The sequence below is a fragment of the Besnoitia besnoiti genome, chromosome II (assembly GCF_002563875.1).
Source record: "Besnoitia besnoiti strain Bb-Ger1 chromosome II, whole genome shotgun sequence".
Taxonomy (NCBI): domain Eukaryota; phylum Apicomplexa; class Conoidasida; order Eucoccidiorida; family Sarcocystidae; genus Besnoitia; species Besnoitia besnoiti.
In genome coordinates, this window is record NC_042357.1 from 4,758,398 (window position 1) to 4,778,280 (window position 19,883).

The following is a 19,883-nucleotide window of genomic DNA, read 5'->3' on the forward strand; positions in this document are numbered from 1 at the left end:
CCGTTCCTGCCACCTCCGCTGCTGCGTCCTTCCGTTGAGCTCCCCGCTCGTGCTGCCCTGTTCTGCACGAGATGTCCGCGCCTGGTGGTGCGTTGCCCGCGTGCGCCTGCCTCGCTGCGCCCGGATCGGGAGCTCGCTTCGCAAGCTTTTCCCCCTCGTCTGCAGCGTAGGTCTCCGCTCCACCATGTGGCCGCCTCGTGGGATAGGCACCGATCAGCAGAGCGTGCGCACAGCCAAGCTCTCAGGGGTGTCTTCTGTGCGACGTGATGACGCGTTTCTCCCTTTTGCCGCGCTGGAGGAACGGAGGTCCCGAGGCTCTCCATCCGAGCGCTTTCCGTGGTCTCGGGGCCGCCGCAGCAGCCCTTTGCTGTCGAGTGCCGACGGGCGCCGGCGCGACGCCGACGTCCGCAGTCAGCTCGGCGGCAACAACAAAAGCTTCGTGGGCTCCACTGTCGCGGCACTGCCCTGGGGCAGGGGCTACCAGCAGGGGTCAGGAGCCCCGGAGAGCGGCGGCTTCAGGGCCTTCCCCTCCAGATGGAGGCATCCCTTCTCATCCCATGGCGGCGGAGGCGGGCACAGTGCAGCAACGTCCTCGCTCGCGGGTGACCGGGGTGTCGGCGGAAACTCGGTAAGGCGCGAGAACAGGCAGGTGGAGGAGAATATGCATAAGACGATTTGCAGAGACACGCTCTTCCGAGCGGCTCAAACCTCGCACGAAACGATCCACAGTTCGATGAGTCGCAGCATCTGCAAGGCCCGCGCTGCCTCTGTAGGCTCCTTAGCCGTTCGCATCGCATTACATTGTGTCCGCTCGTCCGCCGCCGGCGCCTTGCCTATGAGCGCGGTAGACGACAGACTACGGGTAGAGCGCTGGCTTTCGGCACTACACGAAAGTTGAGTTTTCCGGGGGGGGTTGCGGCGGGTCGTGCTGCTCAGCACTTTCGATGGAACAGAAGCTCGTCAACAGTTTGTGTTGCGCGTACCCGGGCGCGCTGGCAGACGCCGAAGCTGGGAAGCCGCCACAGCCCACGGCAAAAAGCGGAGACCTCGAATGTGAGAGGCGCGTGCGCTCACTGCGATCCCCTATTGACTGCCTGCAACACACCTGTGTAAAGGTGTTTTCCAGGGTGGCTAGAGTGCTATCAAACTACTTACACGCAAACACTTGGCTGCATCTATTCTCGACAAGGAACCCTTTTTATCCGTGCATGTCCCGTGTGCCCTTTCCCTCGCGTCTCTGCCGACCTCTGTGTGAGAGCTTTCCCGGCGCCTAGTCCCACCCTTGTGCCTTTTCTGTGTGCTACTGGCCAATTCTGTTGTCGCCTTTCGTCCTGCAGATGATGAACGCTTCGTCGTGCGCAGACATGGAAGTTCCGCGCGCAATGAGCCGCACGTTTTCTCAGCAGGGGTCTTCGTACCTCTACGGGCCTGCTGGCCCGCGCGGCGCGGCGGACGGGGACGCGGCGCCGGGGTTGCGGGCTTTCGACTTGGTTTCAAAGGCGAGCCCGTCCAAGATGATTGAAGAGCGGCCGCAAGACGATGAGAGAGAGGAACCCGACAGTGACGATGAAGAGCGCGACCAGTCCGAGTGTCTGCGCCTCTGCCGGAAGTGGCTGCGAGCCGTCTTTCCTGACTCCTATCCGCTGCTCTGGTTCCTCATCCAGGCCTCCGTCTGCTTCGTTCTCTTGCTCGTCGGCCTCGGCGACGGCAGCAACAGCAGCCGCAGCGATTACGCCCTCGGGAAACTCGACTTCCACTGGATGCCTGGCGAGGACGTCACCGACAAAGCCAGACCGAAGCCGCACATCGTAGGAACTAAAGGCGGGAGGTCTGAAGGGGACGCGACGCCGCGCGAAAAACTCTGCGAGCTACACGAAATTCTGTCTCGCCGTCCACCTTTAGTCTGCTCCACAGTTATCTCCCCTGCACACGTCGCCAAAACAAACACAGAGAAAAAACAAATATATATATATATATATATATATACGGAAGACAATAGTATATATATATATGTATTCAGAGGGGCACGCACGCCAAGAGGCCTTGAGAGAATTCAGGACTGAGGAAAGTGCTGGCAGTAAATGTTTACGGAGCTCAGGGCGTTGCAGTGGTGTTGCTCAAGCGCCTTCGAAGATGGCTAAGCGATCCACGTTCCCCTCGCGTCGCGTGTCTCGATCCGAATCATTGGAGGCACGCCTACGGTGTTACGCGCTGCTGACACGCGGAGATAGACAGGCATGTGTTTGGTACGTTCGCCATGCAGTTGGGCCCGAAGTATGCTGTCTGCCAGGCAGACGTCAGGTGGGGTCGGGGTGTTCGAGTTCACGGCAAGTGCAGACTCAGGCGACAAGAAATGAGTCCTTGGCGCTCGGTTGCTGCCCACTCGGCTGCCCCTCCGATACAAGCAAGAGCCTCTTCCTCCTTCTGTGCCGGCCTTTAGATCGGCGACATCGACAGCGAGAGGCTCTTGCTAAACGGGTCTCTCGTGTTCATCTGCGTGACGCTGCTGAACCTGGCCTTCTGGCTCTGCACCATGGCCGTGAGGTGCGAAGGCGGGGGAAACCGAGGAGGCGCGATACGCTACCAAACGAAAACCTGCGCTCGGAGAGGCCATACGACCGTGGATGCATGCGTTGCTTGTCTGTTCATCCCCAGCTTATATGACGCAGATGCGGATTTCCTCAAATCCCGACTAGGTCGCGCGGGCTGCATACGTGCTGCGGTCTGTAGCGGATCGAAAAGCTTCATCTGCAATGCGTAGTCAGACAGAAACGAATATAGCCGTTATTCCCGCTTACGCACTCGCTGTATTCGTCGTCACGCTCCACACGCCTCCAAGCCGCGTGGAAAGCATCGAGTCCTTGGTACTCCCCCCATTTGCACGTATGGGCATGCATACACCTTTGCGAGTTCGTCTCACCTCAGTGGCTCGTGATGCCCCTTCATTGTTGCTCGCCTTTCCTCTCTCCCCCCCGCACGACCGGGAATTTCGCCTTCGTCGACCGCCGCTCTCTCGATCAATTCCTTCGTGGTTTCCGGTGGCTGGAAATCGCGTCTCAGCCGCCCGCGCTGCTTTGCGTTTGCCTCTCTTCTTCGCGGCAGAGTTGTCGTCATTACGGGCTTGCTGAATTTGATTTGTTATGAACGCCCGGCGGCGACGGCCTTCGCGTCGACTGTGGATCCCGAAATTTTCTACGTTGCCTGGAGCGTCTTCATTTACGCCTTCTGGAGAGGCCACACTCGATCGAGTGAGATTCTAACTTTGAGGGCCTCTCCACAGTTACTACGTGTTCCACCTTCAGTGTGCCCAGCGCAGATCGAGCTTCGTTTTTACCTCTTTAATCTTGTACTTGGACATAAATCGAGCTCCCGGCATGCCTGCACGCGGGGGTTCCCGCCGGAAAAGTCTGTTTTATGCCCGAGTATGACCTGCGACCGTTTGGGAGCAACTCTGTGAATGTTGTTCATATTCAAAACAATCATAGGCTTCTTCCCCAAATGTGTGTGTATCCAATCTCTATCTGCATCGCCCACGAATAACGACTACGTGCATATATATACACACAAATTGCTTATACATACATGTAACGACACACTGGCCGCCATATAACTCTATCCACACGCAAATCCGTTCTCTCTCTGCCAAAGGCCTGAGTACATCTTCGTTCCTTTTACGTTCGTTCGCTTGGTTTCCATCTGCTACCCGCGTCTCCTGGATGGCATCCTGTTTGCGCGTTTTCTGTATCCGTTATTTTCCGCCACTTTGTTGACGCTTTTACGGTTCTCGATTGGCCTTCAGGTGCCGCTCGCCTTTTCAGTTGCGTTTTATCGCTTCGTTCCACGTGGCTATGTGATCTTTGTCTCCCATTTACGTCTCCGCATCTGCCGGTTTCGATTTCGTCGCTGGATTCCCGTTCGTTTTCTTACCTTCAGGCCCTCTAGTGCTTGTCCCGAACAGCCAAGAGAAGACAGAGATCGAGCCCCTCACGTTCTACCGGCTGTTTGGCGACGAGTGTTTTTTCACCGCCGACATGCTGCGCGCGATTAACCTGACCAACGTCGTCTATCTCGTTCTCTCCGTTCGCCGCGCCCTGTTGGCACTCATGCTGTTTTTCTTCGAGCTCGGCTTCCTCATGAACATGAATTCTCAGCTGGTCAACTACCTCACCAAATACGCGCGGATTCGCAAACTGAATGTAAAGTGGTACGAATGAAAACTCCACCTGCAGCATCCATTCCCTTGGCCATAAATCTCCTAAATTGTCATGCATCTCGAAAGGCGCATACGAGCAAGCATGACGCGAACACCTTCTTGATCGTGTGGACAGTCCACAGGAAACGCCAGAAGAGATATGGACTCTGGAGCGATCAAGTATCTGTTGCAGTCATGTGTTGCAGCAGAGAGCAGTCCGAGCGCTGTTGACCGTCTCACACCCACGAGCTTGGCATTGCTTAGGGCACTCACGCATTCGAATTCGAGCACGTATATCCACAGGGGAACTCTCTGGACCCGAGGCGCCTCCCCTGCCGATCGGTGCTCGGACTTCGCTGCGCGTCGTGGATGGAATCATATCTCGTGACTTCACGCTCGACGCGCATTCGAATGTGACGCATTTTCCTTCGCCATGTCTTTCGCCGCTTTTGGCTTGACTATGCCAGTCCCTCCTCACTCGCGCGGGTGTCTCCCTCTCCTCGTTCTCGTTTTCCTCCACCTCCGTTTTCTGTGCCTTCGTTTCCGTCGGCTGCATGCAGGTCGCGCAGCACCCCGCAAGACTGGCATCGCTCGACAGAGTCTGCGGCGTCTGTATGCAGCAGCAACGAAGACGGCCAGCGCAATCTCTTGTCGCAGGTAGGCAAGCGGGGATCCTCACTGAGTGAATGAACAGAACTTGGCGTGGAAAACAGCGTTGAAGCTCTTCCGAGCAAGTGATCGAGATGCACGCTAAACACAAGGCAAAAAGGCCGTAAAGACGTGCCGGGACTCCACAAACAGACAGCCGGAGATGCCGCTGACAGAAAGGGAGAACTCTCGAAGCCGGGAGTCCAGGGTTGTTTCGTGTCACTACGGCCCACGTAGCTCCTTCCTCTCTCTATGCGTGACGCGCATCGGGACGGCCCCTCCTGGTTTCCTGCCTTGCATTCTACACTCTGGCTCTTAGTAAAGAATAGCTGCTTCTCAGCCTTATGCTCTGAACTCGTGATGCGCTTCTCTCCGTGATGTACCCTGCCTTTGAAGTAGGAGGCGAGGCCAGACGACGACACCCTGCGGGTGACCACGACGGCGCAGTCGTCCCTGGGCCCGCTGCCGTCGTTTCTTCCTCTACGAGATGTGTCCGCGAAAGATCTGCTCAATCTGCAGCCGGAGAATCCCTTCCTCCCTCCCTTGTCTTCCTCGTCTGCATCTGCTGCCTCCTCAGCCGCTTCGTCCGCCTCCGCGTTCGCCTCTCCGCCGTCGGCTCGAGCCTTCGCGTCTGCCTCGCCCTCCGAGGCGGTGCGCACCCCTCGGGGCCCTGGCCTTGAGAGACAGCAACTAGAGAGGCAGCGAGAAGAGAGACAGCGAGAGGAGAGAAGCAACAGACGAGCGATGGAGGACGCGGGCGCGCCAAACGTGGGCGATCGCCCAACGGCTGCGGCTTGTCTCGAAGGCGATAGTGCCCCCTCGAGGCCCGGCGCCGCGGCGTCCAGTCTCCACGCACCTTCACAGGGCTCTCGAGAGCCCGCACAGACGTCTCCGGCGGCACACGCCTGCCGCGGGTCGGGAGAGAGGCTCTGCGAGGGAGAGACAGAAGTCGAGAGAGAGCGAGTGGAGCAAGGAGAAAGCGAAGATGTAGTCCCACGCAAGCCCGACGAGGAGGCGGAGGCGCCCAGAGCCTCAGTCAGAGAGGGCAGGGCTCTGCGGGATGCCGAAGACTGGGGAGGCGAGCGAGAAGACGACTCCAGAAGCGCCGCGCCTTCCGCGAGAGAGGCAGCGGAAGGGCGAATGCGAGAGAGTGCCCTGTTCATTCTGCCGCCTGAGGATGAAGAGGAAGAAGACGTGAATGAGGGCACTCAGGCGTGGGCGACGCGGGCGAGAAGAGGCTACGACCGACAAACTCAGATCATGCGGTTGAGAGACAAAGCTCGCAAGTTCTTCCGCGACTGCTGGAGGCGCATCGAACGCTTTCAGCAGCAATACGCCAGGACGCGATACAGCGGCACGTCGCTGAGAAGCCCGCCATCGTCTAGAAGAAAGTGAGAAGTTTCCTCTGCGAGTGGCAACCGAACAGGAAACACTTCTCCCGCTTGCCGTACCCGCCACCCTTCGGGGACTCGGCCCCAGAGCCAAAGACCTCGGGCGAGCGCCATCGGCTGGCGCGGCGAATGCGTAAAACTTAGAAGTGCCTCCGAGGCGGAGAGAGCCGAACTGACGTTTTTCTTGTTGGCTCTTCTCTGCCTGTGCCTTTCACCTGATAGGCGCAGCGTACCCAACTTCCAGCTCCACAACGGCGGCGACCGCGCCGCTTTCTACGCAGCTCATGGTTTCTTCGTTTCCACGTTTTCCCGGTTTTCTGTGCAGTTCGGGGTTCCCCGGCCTCCACCTTGGCCCTTTGTTTTTTCCCTCGAAGCGCGGCGCGGCGGCGTTGCTGGAGCGAGGCCCGATCACCTTCGGCTCGCCGCATCCTTCTCCGCGGCTCGACGACCTGCTGGGCGACGCACTCGAGAGGGCAGACGGAGACCGCGAGGCGGAGAGAGAGCACGAGTGCAGGGGGCTTGGAGGCGGCAACCCAGCCGCGGCGGGGGACAGCGGCAGGCCCGCAGCCCGAGGCGCCTTATTGCCGCTCCACGCGCACCAGCACCGCCCGATGAGCGCCTTCCGCATCCGCCACTCCATCACCAAGAAACGAATCGAACAAGAAGTCCACGGACAAGGTAAGGGGCGAGAGGGGGGGGCACCCCATCCGAGAATCGCTGCAACGCACATGCAAGGTACATAGAAGACACAGTAATGTTCAGGGCTCAGAGTTTAGGGTTGGGAGACTGAGGATGCCAAGGTCAGGCATTATTCAAGGCTCGGTTATGCGAATCAGTATCCGTTTTCACGTTTCGTCCAGCCCACATGAGTTCGCCTCTCCCAGTTCTGTGTCTCAAACGACCACGGGGGTGTGATCAGATGACGGCACGGGCGACCCCCAGAACACGCAGGCAGACAGAAAAATCCCTGCGTAGACGAAGGACAGAGAGAAGCGACCGCACACTGCCTCAGAGCGGGCACTCGCCCGACGGGATCGAACGAAAGGCATGCAGCTTCGTGCGGCCGGCTCGCTGAGGGGCGTCCAGTGTCTCCCGCGGTTTCCACAGGTCTCCCTCGACCTCTGAAGGCGCAGAGCATTGAAGCGACAAAGACATCGAAGGTGCAGAACTGGTTGTCGATTCAGTACGCGCTTCACCACCCGCCTGCGTTGTTTATCCACGGCCGACGCATCGCGCTGACGAACAAGAAGATCACAGGCACGATCGCGGAGCTGTTGTTCAATCAGTTGGTCAAGGAGAACCGACAACCGCCTGGCTCCTCCTGCTCGCCGTCGCTCGTTTCCGAGCTCAACCACGTGTCCTATCCGACGGACAGCCAAGCCTTTGACTCAGCCAAACCCGAGAGCGCCGCGGCCGAGCCGACCAATTCTGCGCAAGCCACGACGGAAGACGCAAGACGTTCCACAGCTAAGCCGACGCTCGCGCCGCCCGCGGAACACATGGGGCTCGCGAGACGCACCACGAGCACGCAGACGCTTGCCCACGAGGGGAGCGACCGAGCGGGCGAGGTCTCAGACGCAGCGCTTCTCCGCCCAACCCGAGGAAGCAGCGACTGCAAGCGGGGCGGCGCAGGTGAGCCAGATGTAGGGTCGGCATCAAGCCGGGGTGCTTCCGTGAGCAGCGCAGGCGACTTGGGAAGGCCTGAGAAGACCCGTCTCTGCGCCTGCCGAGAAGGGAGCCGATGCGCCACAGGTGACAGCGAGGACGCAGCTGCATGCGGACGCAGCGAGCGGAGGAACAGGCGCGGCGCACAGACCGAGCCAGGAGGAATCGACGTGAGATCAAGAGGAGGTCAAGACGCAGACTGCGCGGGCTGGGACAAGCCGCCAAGAGAAACGGCGCCCGCCCTTGCAAGCTCGCAGGTGAAGCTACGCGGCGACCCGCAAAGCAGCGCAAGGAGTCAAGGAGCAGGGGTTGAGTCCGCTGCACTTCGCTCTAGCTCCGAACGGGTTGGTGCCGGCAACGGCGGGCACGTCCCAGGTGCTGGTGCGCCTTGTAAGGGCACGGCCGAAGGCGGAGGCCGGATAGGAAAACGAACCTCAGGCTCGGAAGAGCCTGACGGCAGAAGGGGCGACGCCATGTGCACAGCCACAACGAAGCCCAAAGCGGCATCAGTGGACGCGAGCTCGCCTCCTGCATTCGCCGTTCGCTCCTCCTCCACAAGTGTTCCCTCGGCTGCGCGGCATTCTCTCCACGCCGCCGCAGAACCACGGGGTCCGCGAGGCGGCAGCGTTGGCCTGGCGGGGGGGCCAGAGGGTGCGGAGCCGCTTGGGGCGGCTTGGGAGGACGAGGAGGGATGCGCCTCCAGTGGGGACGACGTCCAGCCTTCCTTCGCCTCTGCGCCTTCCCTAGCCGCCGAGAGGCCGCCGCACGCAAAGAGCGAACTCTGCGCGGCTGGAGGTGTCGAGGAGGCGGCGGTCGCGTCCCGCGTGGGGAAGCGCTCCGTCGCGCTCGAGGGCTGGGCGAGAGCGCGACGCGAAGCAAACGAAGGAGTGAGGAAGAGACACCGAGAGGGGGAAGGGGCTGCGGACGCTGAGGGGGCAGGCAGTGCATGCTACGCCGGCGTCGACAGCCAGCGACGCGAAAAAGCATTGCAGGGAGTGCCAGGCGGCGAGCCAGATCTGCACGCGACAGCGGCACAGACAGGAGGAGTTGGCGCCGAAGCGGATGTGTGGGAAGCTGACGGCAGTGCACCCACCTGCCCAGATAAGAAGGGAGACAAGCGAACTCGGCGCAGCGACGCGTACATAAGATCGCCTGAGTGGAGGGCCCGACGTGCGTCCCGCCCTCGGGCGCCCGTGCTGGGAGGAAGGCACCTTGAGCCATCGGAGACAAGTCCGGCTTCTGCTCCCGACCCACACAAGGGCGACGAAAGGAGCGACCGGTCCTCAGACGAGCCCGAAGAACCCCGCTTCGGAAGCCCTGCGTTTTCTGGCGAATTTGCGCCGATCCCCCTCGCCTTTCGGGCCCTAGGTGCGTCGCTGCCAGCGGAGCCGCCCGACGAAGATGGCGCCGGCGTCGCCCGGGACGAGGGCGAAAGGTACGGCCCCCCCAGTCTCGCCTTATCCGTCCTGACCGAGCCGCCGACAGTGTCTCTAGGGATGCCCCTAGCCTGCGCTGAGGGCCGCGAAGACACCTTATCCGTCGAAGGAGCAGCCAGGGCGCTTCGCGTCTCGAACTCGCCTTCCTTGCCTTCCGGTGCTGGCTTGCACGGGGCGCTGCGGCGTCCCCCCGACCGCCGCGGTCGGGCCCCAGGCCGCACAACCGGGACAGACGCGCCGCTTCGTCGCACGTTGGAAGAGCCTCCACGACCCCGAGCACCCGTCACACCGATTGTCTGTCCGTCGGTGCCTTGCGGCGCCTGCGGACAGGCGCGGGCCGCCTCGAACCTGTCTCCAGAAAAGAGACAGGCGAAGTCGGCCGACGAGGGGCGCTCAACGGCTTTTCCTGACATTTCGCGGTCCGCGAAAACCGCGAGAGACGAGACTGCCGCCAACAGTCTGCGGCCGCGCGCCGGCGCCCCTGCTCAGACCCCGAGAGACTCTTCGGCGGCGAGGCCCCGCAGACGAGGGCAAGTCGAGGCAGGGGGAGAAACTGAAGCGCGCCGCGAGAGGCTGAGACAAGCAGAGAAAGAGGCCCGACCAGGAGAAGACGGAGAGACTGGAAGGAACGATGCGGAAGCGGAGACAGAGCAAGGCAGACGGCGACAAACTGAACCCAGTGCTCCTCTCAGAGGGCCGACGGCCGATTCCAGGCACCATGAAAAAAACGCCGGCGACGAGGAGGCATCTCGTGTCCGCGTTGGCGAGCCCGTAAGGGTCGCAGAAGTGCCGGCGTTTACTTACGCTCCGGTTTACGATACAGAGAGGAAGAAAGAGACAAAGGCGTTCGCCTCCACGGTCGGGCACACGGGAGCTTCTCCGCCGTCACAGGTTTTCTCGTCTGGCGCTTCCTCGTCGAAGGGCGGCGTTGAGGCGGAGGCGCTTCGCCGCTCGTCAGCCCCAGCGCGACGCTGGCGGTCTGCGAATTCCCCGTCCGGATCGTCTTCTGCCGCATCTCAAGCTGCTACTTCTGCCTCGTGTGCTGCGCAGGCGCCCCTCGAGGCTCTAGGATCCACGGCCGGCAAAGCAGACGCGGGGAAGATTTTACGCAGGGACGACGAGGAGCATCTCCTCGCCCGCTCTGCGTCTGCCGAGGGCAGCCAGGAACTGCCAGAGGCAGCAGACGGGCAACCAGGTAGAACGATCACGAGAGGGGCAGAAGGGTCGAAGCCGCCAGCGGCCTCGGGCAGCGGGAGTGGGCACGCTGCGCCTTCGGCGAGCAGGCCCCTTGCAGAGGGAGACGAAGAGGAAGGGCGGTCATCTGGAGACGATAGGTGGGCTAGCTCTCGAGGGGAAGAAAAGCCGAGACCGAAAAAGGACGAGAACAGAGCCTGCGGCTGCAGGCTTGCGGCATCATCAACGTTTGGTTCGGACTCGCCGTCCCCTCCCCCCTGTCCTCCGTCGCCTTCGGCACTCTCAACAAGCCCGTCGTCACGGCACTCTCCACTATCGTCCTCTCTGTCTGTGGCCTCCGGCGGCCCTGTCTCCTTTTCCAGTTTGCCATCCTCACCCTTCCCCCACGCCTCTCCGACCTGCGGGCCGCCTCCACCATGCAGCGCTTATCCTTACCTCGCTGCGCCTTCTCCCGGGACTCCGCTGTCATCATCTTCCGTCCACCTGCTCGCGTCGATTTCGAGTTTGCCTGGCGCCTCGTCTGTGCTGACGCTCGCCCCCCCGCGCCGGCAATCTACGCCCCAGCCGCTTCAGCCGCGTACCCGCAGGGCTGCCTGAAGAGCGCTCATGCAACGATTTCCAGCAGACCCACGCCAGAGCCGAGCAGCTCACTTCCTCCCAGTAAGTCTTTCTCCGTGCCGCCACCGTCGCCGTCGCTGTCGTCGCCGTGTTCTCCTCGGGCTTCGCCGTCTCACGCGACCTGTTCCCCTTCTTCCTCCGCGGCCGTCGCGTCTGCTCATTCGCTCTCTGCATGGGCTGCCTTCGCACGCCAGTTCTCGGGGCCGGGCGGGCCTTCTCGTTCTCCGCCAGGCTCTCCATCTTTGCCCTCTTTCACTGCATCGGGTGCCTCTGCGTCGTCCCCAGCTTCGCGCTCGAATCTTGGGGGAAGCCTTCCCTCTATCGATCCCGCCGCCCACATGGCTGACGCAAACAGCTTCCTCGGAGCCGCGCTGTCACACGACACGACCGAAGCGCTCACTTCCAGGGAACAAGGCCCCGACAGGGGGGTCGCGTCGGCTGCCCGTCTGACTGAGGGAGAGCGCATGCGGAAGGATTGCGAGGCCTCAGCACCTGATGCATCCTCTTCGGTTTCCTCTCCTGCGTCACCTGAGGCAAACGGTGCCCTCGTCGCTACCTCGGCGCCGCTTTCTCGGGGCGCTGCGTGCAAGGGACAAGGCGCTTGGTCATGGGCGAGCCGCTCGGGCATGTCGGCGTCTGCTTTTCACGTTCCTTCATGTGCGTCTGCCTTTCAGCCTTCCTCCGGCCTCAGCCTTCCTAAGGCCTTCGCGGGGGCCTCCTCTCGCCGCAGCCCCGGTCCGCCTCTCCCTCCCTCAGGCGGTCCAAGTGGCTCCCTCCGGCCGCAGCCCGCGGGCGCGTCCTCGGAGGCCGCGCGGGCGCCGCTGGCGCTGGCTAAGCGGCAGGTTCACCACTGCGCGAGAGTGGAGACTGCTGGTCGAGAGACAGGCCGCGAGCCAGGCCGCGAGGAAGCCGATGCCAGTGGGGAGGCGGGGCCTGCACTCACACCCCATTCTGGGCCTACGGTCGTCTCTGATGTACGCGAGGGGGAGCGGAAGGAGAAGGCAGAAGCGCGTGTCACTGAGAGTCGCTCCGCAGCGCAAGGCGCAGGCTGCGATTCTGTGGCAGACGGAAGGGGGGCAGAAGACGCTGAGCGAGCCTCCTTTGATGCCATCGCCGAGGACGGCGACGCACGAAAGGAGACCGCGCGGAGCCGAGAAGGGGAGAGGAAAAGAGAAGGCGGAGACTCAACGCAACTGGAAACCACCCAAGCGGCTGAGCGAGCAGGCGCCTCCGGGCAAGCAGGCGGAGGATGCACGAGTGGATGGCTCACCAGCATGAGCACAGCGAGGCACTGCGTCGAGTCGGTAGACGAGCGCGAGAGGAAAGAAACGGACGAAGTCTACCTGGGCCGGGAGACGATTGAACTGTATCTGCGGCCAGAAGAAGCGGAGGAATTCATGAAACAGGTCGATTTCGCAGGTGAGAACGGAGGGCGTACGCGAGGTACTCGTTTGACAGGTGTCTTGCGAGTCGCTCCTTTTCGTAGAGTAGCGCGCAGCTCTGGCTGACTCTTCCTACCGCGACGCGGGCCGCAGGAATCCAGTCTCACGCGCCGAAACCGGCGATCTGGCTGTGAGATCGGCGGCCATCAAAGCAAAACGTTCAGCGGCCTCCGTATGCCTTGTCACTACGCGCATCTGCGCAAGGGGAAACAACAGAGTGGCGAACATATTGGCTAAGTAGCAGGCGGCCAACCGAAAATAGATACAGTGGCACGTCTAACTAGATGCCATTTTCGGTACACCAATACATACATATCTATACATATACGTATCTATATATATATATATATATATCCACTGTCAGGACCGTTAGAGGAGGGATGACGACTGAGCGTTAGGGATGACGGCTGAGACTGGACTAGTTGCTGTGGTCAGGTCACGGGAAAATCAACGCGGAGATGTTCAAACGCGGCATTCTCAACATCTACAACGCTCGCAAGCGACTCGTCCGCGGTCTCCGAGTGAGTCGGCGACCTATCTCTGCGGGCCGGCCCGGCCCCGTGGCCGCGGCTGCGACAAATACAAGACGCAAATGGAAGCAGAAAATCGCAGAGACGGCCGCTCGCGAACAGACGAGAAGAGGGGAGGGTGAGAAATAAGCGCCTAGGAGAGCTAGAGAGGGCGAAGGGAAAGGAAATTGGCAAATAAGACTGGGCACTAACAAGCCACAGAAGACGCCGTATCAAGCCCAAATGAAACGGGAGCGAGCTGGGCAGCTGGCAGATGTGGTGCGCGGAGCGCAGAGGGGCGTGAAAAGACAGAAAAGCGGAGAAGAGGTTGAGGGCAGAGGCCGTAGAGGCGCCCAAGAAGCGCCACCACATGAAAGGAAAAGAAAAGGCAAAGAAGGAAGCTGGAAGGGCACCAAGAGGGCGCAGAGCCGGGAGCAACACGAAGCCGAAGCAGCATTGAGAAGATGGCAAAACATCGTGCAGAAAGAGGGAACGAAACGCAGCTGCACGATGGCATGTACATATCATCATCGAAGTTAACGGTATGCTCCTGAAAGTAACGGCACAAGCTGTAAACAAAGGATTTCTTAGCTTAAACTGACGAGTCAAGTCAGCACAAACCACGGTGCTAGGTTCCTAGCATCGCCGTCTCGCCAGTTCTGTCTTTTCTCACTGCAGAGTCAAGGCAGCGTCGCGTCCACGGTGCTGCGAATGATTTCTCTCCTTCTCTGGTTCGTGTGCGCCGTCGTCATGCTCCTGGTCATTGGCGTCGACATGAACTCTGTCATCGTCTCCGGGGCGGCCTTCCTCTCAGCTCTCACAGTTGCACTCAGTACGGGAACGAATCCAAGCCTTGCCAGCGTTTCTGTCTCACACATTTGCACTCCCGTCTGGTTCGCCGGCTCTGTATGAAGATTATGCGTGTGCGGATGTCATGTGGAACACATATGTCTCTGTACTCATACGTATGTATATATATAAATTCTGGGAGAAACGTACCTCGACAGTAGCTTGGCATATCTCTACGGTTGCAATTCCTAGAGAGGAAATACGCCTCGCTGTATAGGTTTAGATCTACTCTTCTTGATCACCGCTTTATCCTAAAGCTACGTTTCTTCTGCACGCGTGTGACGAGGTGTTCCATTGCCACGGCCCCTTGCTTCCCCGCTGGATTGCCGCACTACGTAGTGGCGGCTAAAAAACCTTCTGTGTCTGCTCGGATGTGTTAATGTATATGCCTCGCCTCTGCGTGACGGGGTCCGGCGGATGAAGACACGGAGAGTCAGATGCCATCGAGGTGTGTCTGAATCAACGGAAGCGCCTGCATCTTTCTGTCGCGGCTGCGAGGCCTGCAGACAACCTTGCGTCCTCTGTGTGTATCGCCGCCCGAAGGCCGCACCCTCCCGATGCCTAACACAGACTTTGAGCAACTGCATCTGGACGTGCTTTCCCGTCTGTGTGCATATGGTCACTTCTTCAGCGTGGCGGGGATTCGGCGATCTGCTGGCGGTGTTTGCGACTCGCATGCAGGCTACTTGTATCAGCACTTCATCACAGCCGTCATCTTCGTCGCGCTGACGAATCCCTACAACATCGGAGACCGCATTCGCGTAGACGGTGGCGAAATCCTCACAGTGCGAAAAATCCGAACGTATACTACGGAGTTCGACACCGTCCACGGCCGGCCGGTAAGACGGCGGAGAGAAGTTTTCGTAGACTCCACGAAGACCGCGATCCACCGAAAGCCCGCGCGGAAAAGCACCCGGTGGCACCCATTTACCAGACAGAGGGCCGGACGTGTATGCGTGTTACTTGAAGGGAGTTCGAACGCGTATTCGGACGCGTGTATACATACTAGAGACAAATGAGACGACGTGCGTTGCCTGTGGCAAGAAGCAGCGTGGGTGTCGAGCAACATGAACACACACGGCGTCATGTGAGGCGCCGGCATGCTGGCTCTCAGCCAGTCGACAAGATGTGTGTCAGATCATCGAGTGTGTGCGCCGCGACGTTCATTTTCAAGGGGAAGAGGAACGTCTGCATTCAGATAACGCGTTTTCGGGGGGTACTGATATTGTCGTCGTGCGGTCGAGGGTGTGGGAAAGTCAAATCGCAAACGAAGGTGTCCTCCCAAGAGTTCAAAAGAGCTACTCAGCGATGCTCGTGTGGATTCGCCGATCTCACGTTTTCCCAGGTCATTTACAGCAATTCCGTCCTTTTCTCTCGCGTGCTGACTAACGAATCTCGCGCAAAGAACAGCGTCCTCGAGTTGAAGCTCCGCGTCGGCATTGGCACTCCACACTGCCTCATCAAAGCACTGGAAACGAAAATGCGGAAGTTCGTTGAACAGCGACCCATGGACTTCGTGAAAGATTCGTTCTGGGTCGTAGTCCACCATGTCCAACCTGGAGAAAGCATCGATGTCCGTGGGATCCACTCGTGGTGCCTGGCAAATTCTGCGTTGTGCATCGAACCATTCTCCACGTATCAGCCGAACACCTCGCGCAGGCCTCCGCTCTAGCTTCCCCCATCCCTTGCACAATATATAGAGATAGATTCAGAGAGAGAGATATATGCAAATGTATTCGCAGACGTGTGCAGTGTCCTTTTGTATGGTGGGCGGCGAAAGCCGGAACAGGAGTTCGTTGGATGAAACAGAAGACAGCATGCTGCTTAGCGCATGTAATCGCATCAGGCACATTGGTTGAGGGCGAGGCAGTCTACAGAGCGCAATATCGCCGCACCTGCCACGTCATGTTTCCAGGTAGCGTAAAAGAGCGTCGCGCGTCCCAGTGTTTTCGACTGGCGCGCATGCAAACTGCATCGACGCCCTTGCTGTCTTTCTGTTCTCGACCTTCTGCAATGAAAGACTCGTAACGTCTCTTGGCTCTCTTGTTTTGTCCTGTTTCTGTCTCCGCTTTCTCTACGGTGGTCGCCAACCCTTTCGCGCCTCTTGATCCCAGTATTCACTCTGGATGGCATGCGTGGAGGGATGGGGAAACTACCGGCGCGTTTTAGACTTGCGCAGCGAGGTTTACTTCTACTTGGCCAAGCAGTTGACGAAGCTGGGAATCTCCTTCCATCTGGCCCCCCAGCCTGTGTCAATTACAAACGCGTCGCCGCCTCCTGTTCAGATGCGGCCTCTAGGCCGAAGCAGCTCCCCGGTTTCTCCCTCAGCGATCCGGTACATGCACTCTCCCGCGGCAGCGCTCCGCCACCACACGTCGAGTCGCAAAACTCCGTCTCCGCAAACATTTCATGCTCTGGCGGTCCAGGCTATTGTGGAAGGACACGAAAGCAGCAGCGACGCTTCGCTCTCACGAAGATTCCCGCCACAAGAGTCAGCGTATCCGCCACGTAGTGATCCAGCAGAGTCGCTGCAGACCGGTCGATGGTGGCAGACGGGCAGCTACTCCCCGCAAACTGCAGGGCAGTCTCCACACGAGGCATGTCTGTCTTTACACATCGGTCCCTGCGCCTCACAGCCGCACGGATTCCCGCCAGGAGGCGCAGAGCAATCACGCAGCAATCGCCCCCCCTCACAGATGCTGCTGAGGACTCAAAGCGGCCACGTATCTGCAACTAGATTTGACAGAGCGTCCGGCTTGGGCAGTCAGACAGGGAATGCCGCGGGAATGCGATGGCCCAGCCACACCAGCAGAAACACTTTAAATATCGGGCAAGGTCGGCGGGACGGGAACCCTCATCACGAGGAAGGAAGTGGCGAAACACGTGAAAAAACGCCGGAGGGGAGACACTTACGAAGAAGCGACAGTCGGGAACAGAGACGCAGTGGTAAGCAGCGGAGTTACTGAGGGCGCATTCGCCCGCAATACGTATACGAACATTGCGCACTGGGCATGAGTCACTGACGGGCGTGTGACAGAGTAAATGACCACCTCACTATTTTTTGTGAAGGCGCCTACCTACGCACAGAATCCGCGACAGGCACCACGCGTATGCTCGGGCTGCCCAGTGCTGGCGGATGCTTCACTGCACTCTGTCCCAGGGGGGGCTACCTACTATGTCCTGATACTAGGCACGCGAAGCTTTGGGAGCCGGTCGGTGAGAAGAGGAATCTTCACACAGCGGCACCGTACTAAAACGTGAATGCCTTCGATCCCCCTGAGTGACTTTATGTTAGGGAACACGGACCAAGGCGGACATGACGCTCAGCAGGTAGCGACATTTGTCACTATGCCACAGCACCTAAAGCACCGTCCCTCTTCGCGAGCGGTGGTGGCCTCAGGAAGATTTCCCACTAGATTGTCATCGCACTCTCCAAGCCAACGGAAGGACGAGCCTGTTTCGTCCCCGGTGTTCCCAAGAAGTCTGTGTGGATCTCGAAGAACGCACGACAACCCTGTTGATTATCAGGGAGCTCACGTAAGCCTCTTGCCCTATAGTCCCGTTGGAGCGGTTCGCCGTGTGTTTGCGGAAGACTTCAGCTGCAGCCCCGGCACCGATGCTGCTCTTTGTTTCCCCGACGATCCTGGAAACCGGAAAATAGAGGGGGAAAAAGAATTTGGGAGACGACGTCCTGACACTGTCAGACGACGACGGATTCAACATGGCTCGGAGCTTTCCAGTAGCAATTAAGTGTAGCTGGCCTCCAGCTGTCGGTCCATGATGAGTGTCTGCACCCCCCAGTTTTGGTACTTCACAGCAGCGGCATTGGCTGGAAGAAGTATACAGACTTCTTGAAGTACGTATTTCGAAGTTGCCAGGACTTTGCATGTCTTCGTTTCTGCCCCAGTAGACGAGGAGAGGAGTGTGTAGTTCGGCCACCTGAATCTATTCAGCGAAGTACCTGCGTTCCACTTGCCCCCTATTTGAAGTGCTTGACAACGAGTGAACCGTAAGCAACCGCAGCTCTCTCAACAGCGTTTGTCGCCTCCCCGAGTCGGGAACTCAGGGACAGGCAGGACTGGGCTGGGATAAAAGGTCTTGCGAACTCGCGCAATGCCGAGTACGTGCCTTCCACCACGGGGCTACATCAGCGATCCCCGGGAGTGCAGAAAAACTAAAAATCCGGCCTGAGGCCATGGTTCGTTATTTGTTGCCTTGCGCAACTTCATTCCTGTTCCCCTAGTCACCCGCGAGAGCGGGTTTTGGAGCCGGCAGGGCTTCCTTACTCGTAAGGGGGGATGCCGTCTACATAACCCGAGTTAACTTGCGCGTCACCACTCGGCAGTTGCAGATGAGTGTAGGATCCATTTCTACAATCGAACTAGATGCCTCTGGATTTGTGCTGAGGTCTAGCCGTTCAGGGCGTAACTAATGCGGACACGGCCCCCGCGTCGCCTTGTCTGAAACAGCTGCCGAGAGCGTCTTGCAGCCGGAGAGGGGGCAAGTCCGCTGGCGGCTTGTGAATCTGGGGAAGCTTGCGCCGTTTGTTCGAGTTTACTGCGACAACGAGGTTCGCTGTGATGGAAACTCGGGCGCCTTCCGTGGGTAGTCATTGGTGACCAGTGTGCGCCACGGGGACGTCGTAGAAATATTACTCGGTTCTTCATATCTATATTCGTGCCGCGCTGACACCAGTGACAACCGTGGCTAGAGGCTGCGGATGAGCCGTCCCTACCTCGGCGCGATCCGTTGCAGTTTCTCGCTTCTTCACTGTGCCTCAGAGCTGCACGGAAACTGGTCCAGCCGTCTGGCCGCTTGGCCGCCGAAGCAGCACAGCCACACAAAAATGGTGGAAGGGTGCATACAGTCTCGCTGGACTGGCTTGGCCGCTGAAAGCAGACTTGTTCAAGACGTACGCGAACGTAGAGTGGGTCCCTCAGGAAAAGACAGCTGTACAGGCCGCAACTTCACGCCATTTCAAACACGTCCGCGTCGTGAACTATGTCCGCGCAGCCTTGCGCGGAGGCAGCTCAGCAGGAATCGGCGCCAGCAGAGCGTCCCGCGCACAGCCAGTGCGCCCTTGTGTTCACTACCCAGAGACGATTACGCACAGCTGGGCTCAAGGGGCGTTCCGTACCGAGGCTTCCACCGATGCGCGCCGAGCGTCCGCTTGCGCAAGCTGATGGCCGGGCATGCCAGCATTTTTCCTGTAAGTTTGTTGTTGGCGGGTGGTAGAGAGAGTTACTGTGAGGCAGCTGACTCCAGGCAAGCGGAGGTCTCCCCAACCGCGATCGTTTCGTTCTTCCCTGCCAGGCTCTGCTCACCTCTTGTTCCCGTTACCATCCCCTGGGGCGACACCACGCCGACGGTCGACTTCTTCAGCGCTTCGTTCCGCTTTTCCCCCGGCGTGCCTCTCCTCCTCGGCGCAGAGCTGAGTGCCTTTTCCTGGACAGATAATAGGGGCCGCGTTATCGCAGAGAGTTTGCTTTCACGCGCATTTTCAGAGAGGACGCGTCTCTTGTTTTTTCCGTCGGGTTTACCGAGGGAGACATTGCTGCGTGGCCTGCACAGGAAAGATGCCCAAGATCTTTTGCCGTTTGGCCTCAATAATAAACGCCGCGTTTTCTCGTGCTTTTTATGAGGAGGGGTCCCTCAGCTCCCTTCCTTCTCCCTTCGTTTAATTCGTGTATATCTGTTTGGCGGCACGCCCTCGCCTCCCCCGCCCGGGGGCCCGCTGTGCCCGCGAAGAAATCCATCTCTACGCTCTCTGGTACAAAGCACGTTGCAAGGCAAAGGAAAGCGGGGAAGTAGAAAGAAGAGTCTCCCGCTTTTCTCTCTGGGGTGCTGTAAATCCTCTGCCGAGGAAAGTCACGCCGTAGACTCAGGCGATTTACCCGCCATCACGCCGCTTCCGCGTCTGCCTGAGTCGCAGCTCTAGC

At 59.5% G+C, this 19,883-nt stretch overlaps 1 protein-coding gene across 1 annotated transcript; it reads left to right on the top strand.

Moving 5' to 3' along the window:
* Positions 1-184: 184 nt before the first annotated feature.
* On the top strand, positions 185-17,198 carry BESB_040190 (uncharacterized protein; the record flags this gene model as incomplete). The annotated part of the gene is made up of 16 exons (XM_029362605.1): positions 185-628; positions 1,338-1,808; positions 2,441-2,544; positions 3,103-3,248; positions 3,934-4,204; positions 4,753-4,849; positions 5,240-6,231; positions 6,557-6,909; positions 7,339-10,666; positions 11,152-12,563; positions 13,022-13,107; positions 13,774-13,927; positions 14,626-14,783; positions 15,290-15,517; positions 16,059-16,435; positions 17,135-17,198. The coding sequence occupies 16 exons, from the start codon at positions 185-187 to the stop codon at positions 17,196-17,198; spliced, it is 8,685 nt and encodes a 2,894-aa protein (XP_029221570.1).
* Between the last annotated feature and the right edge of the window lie 2,685 nt (positions 17,199-19,883).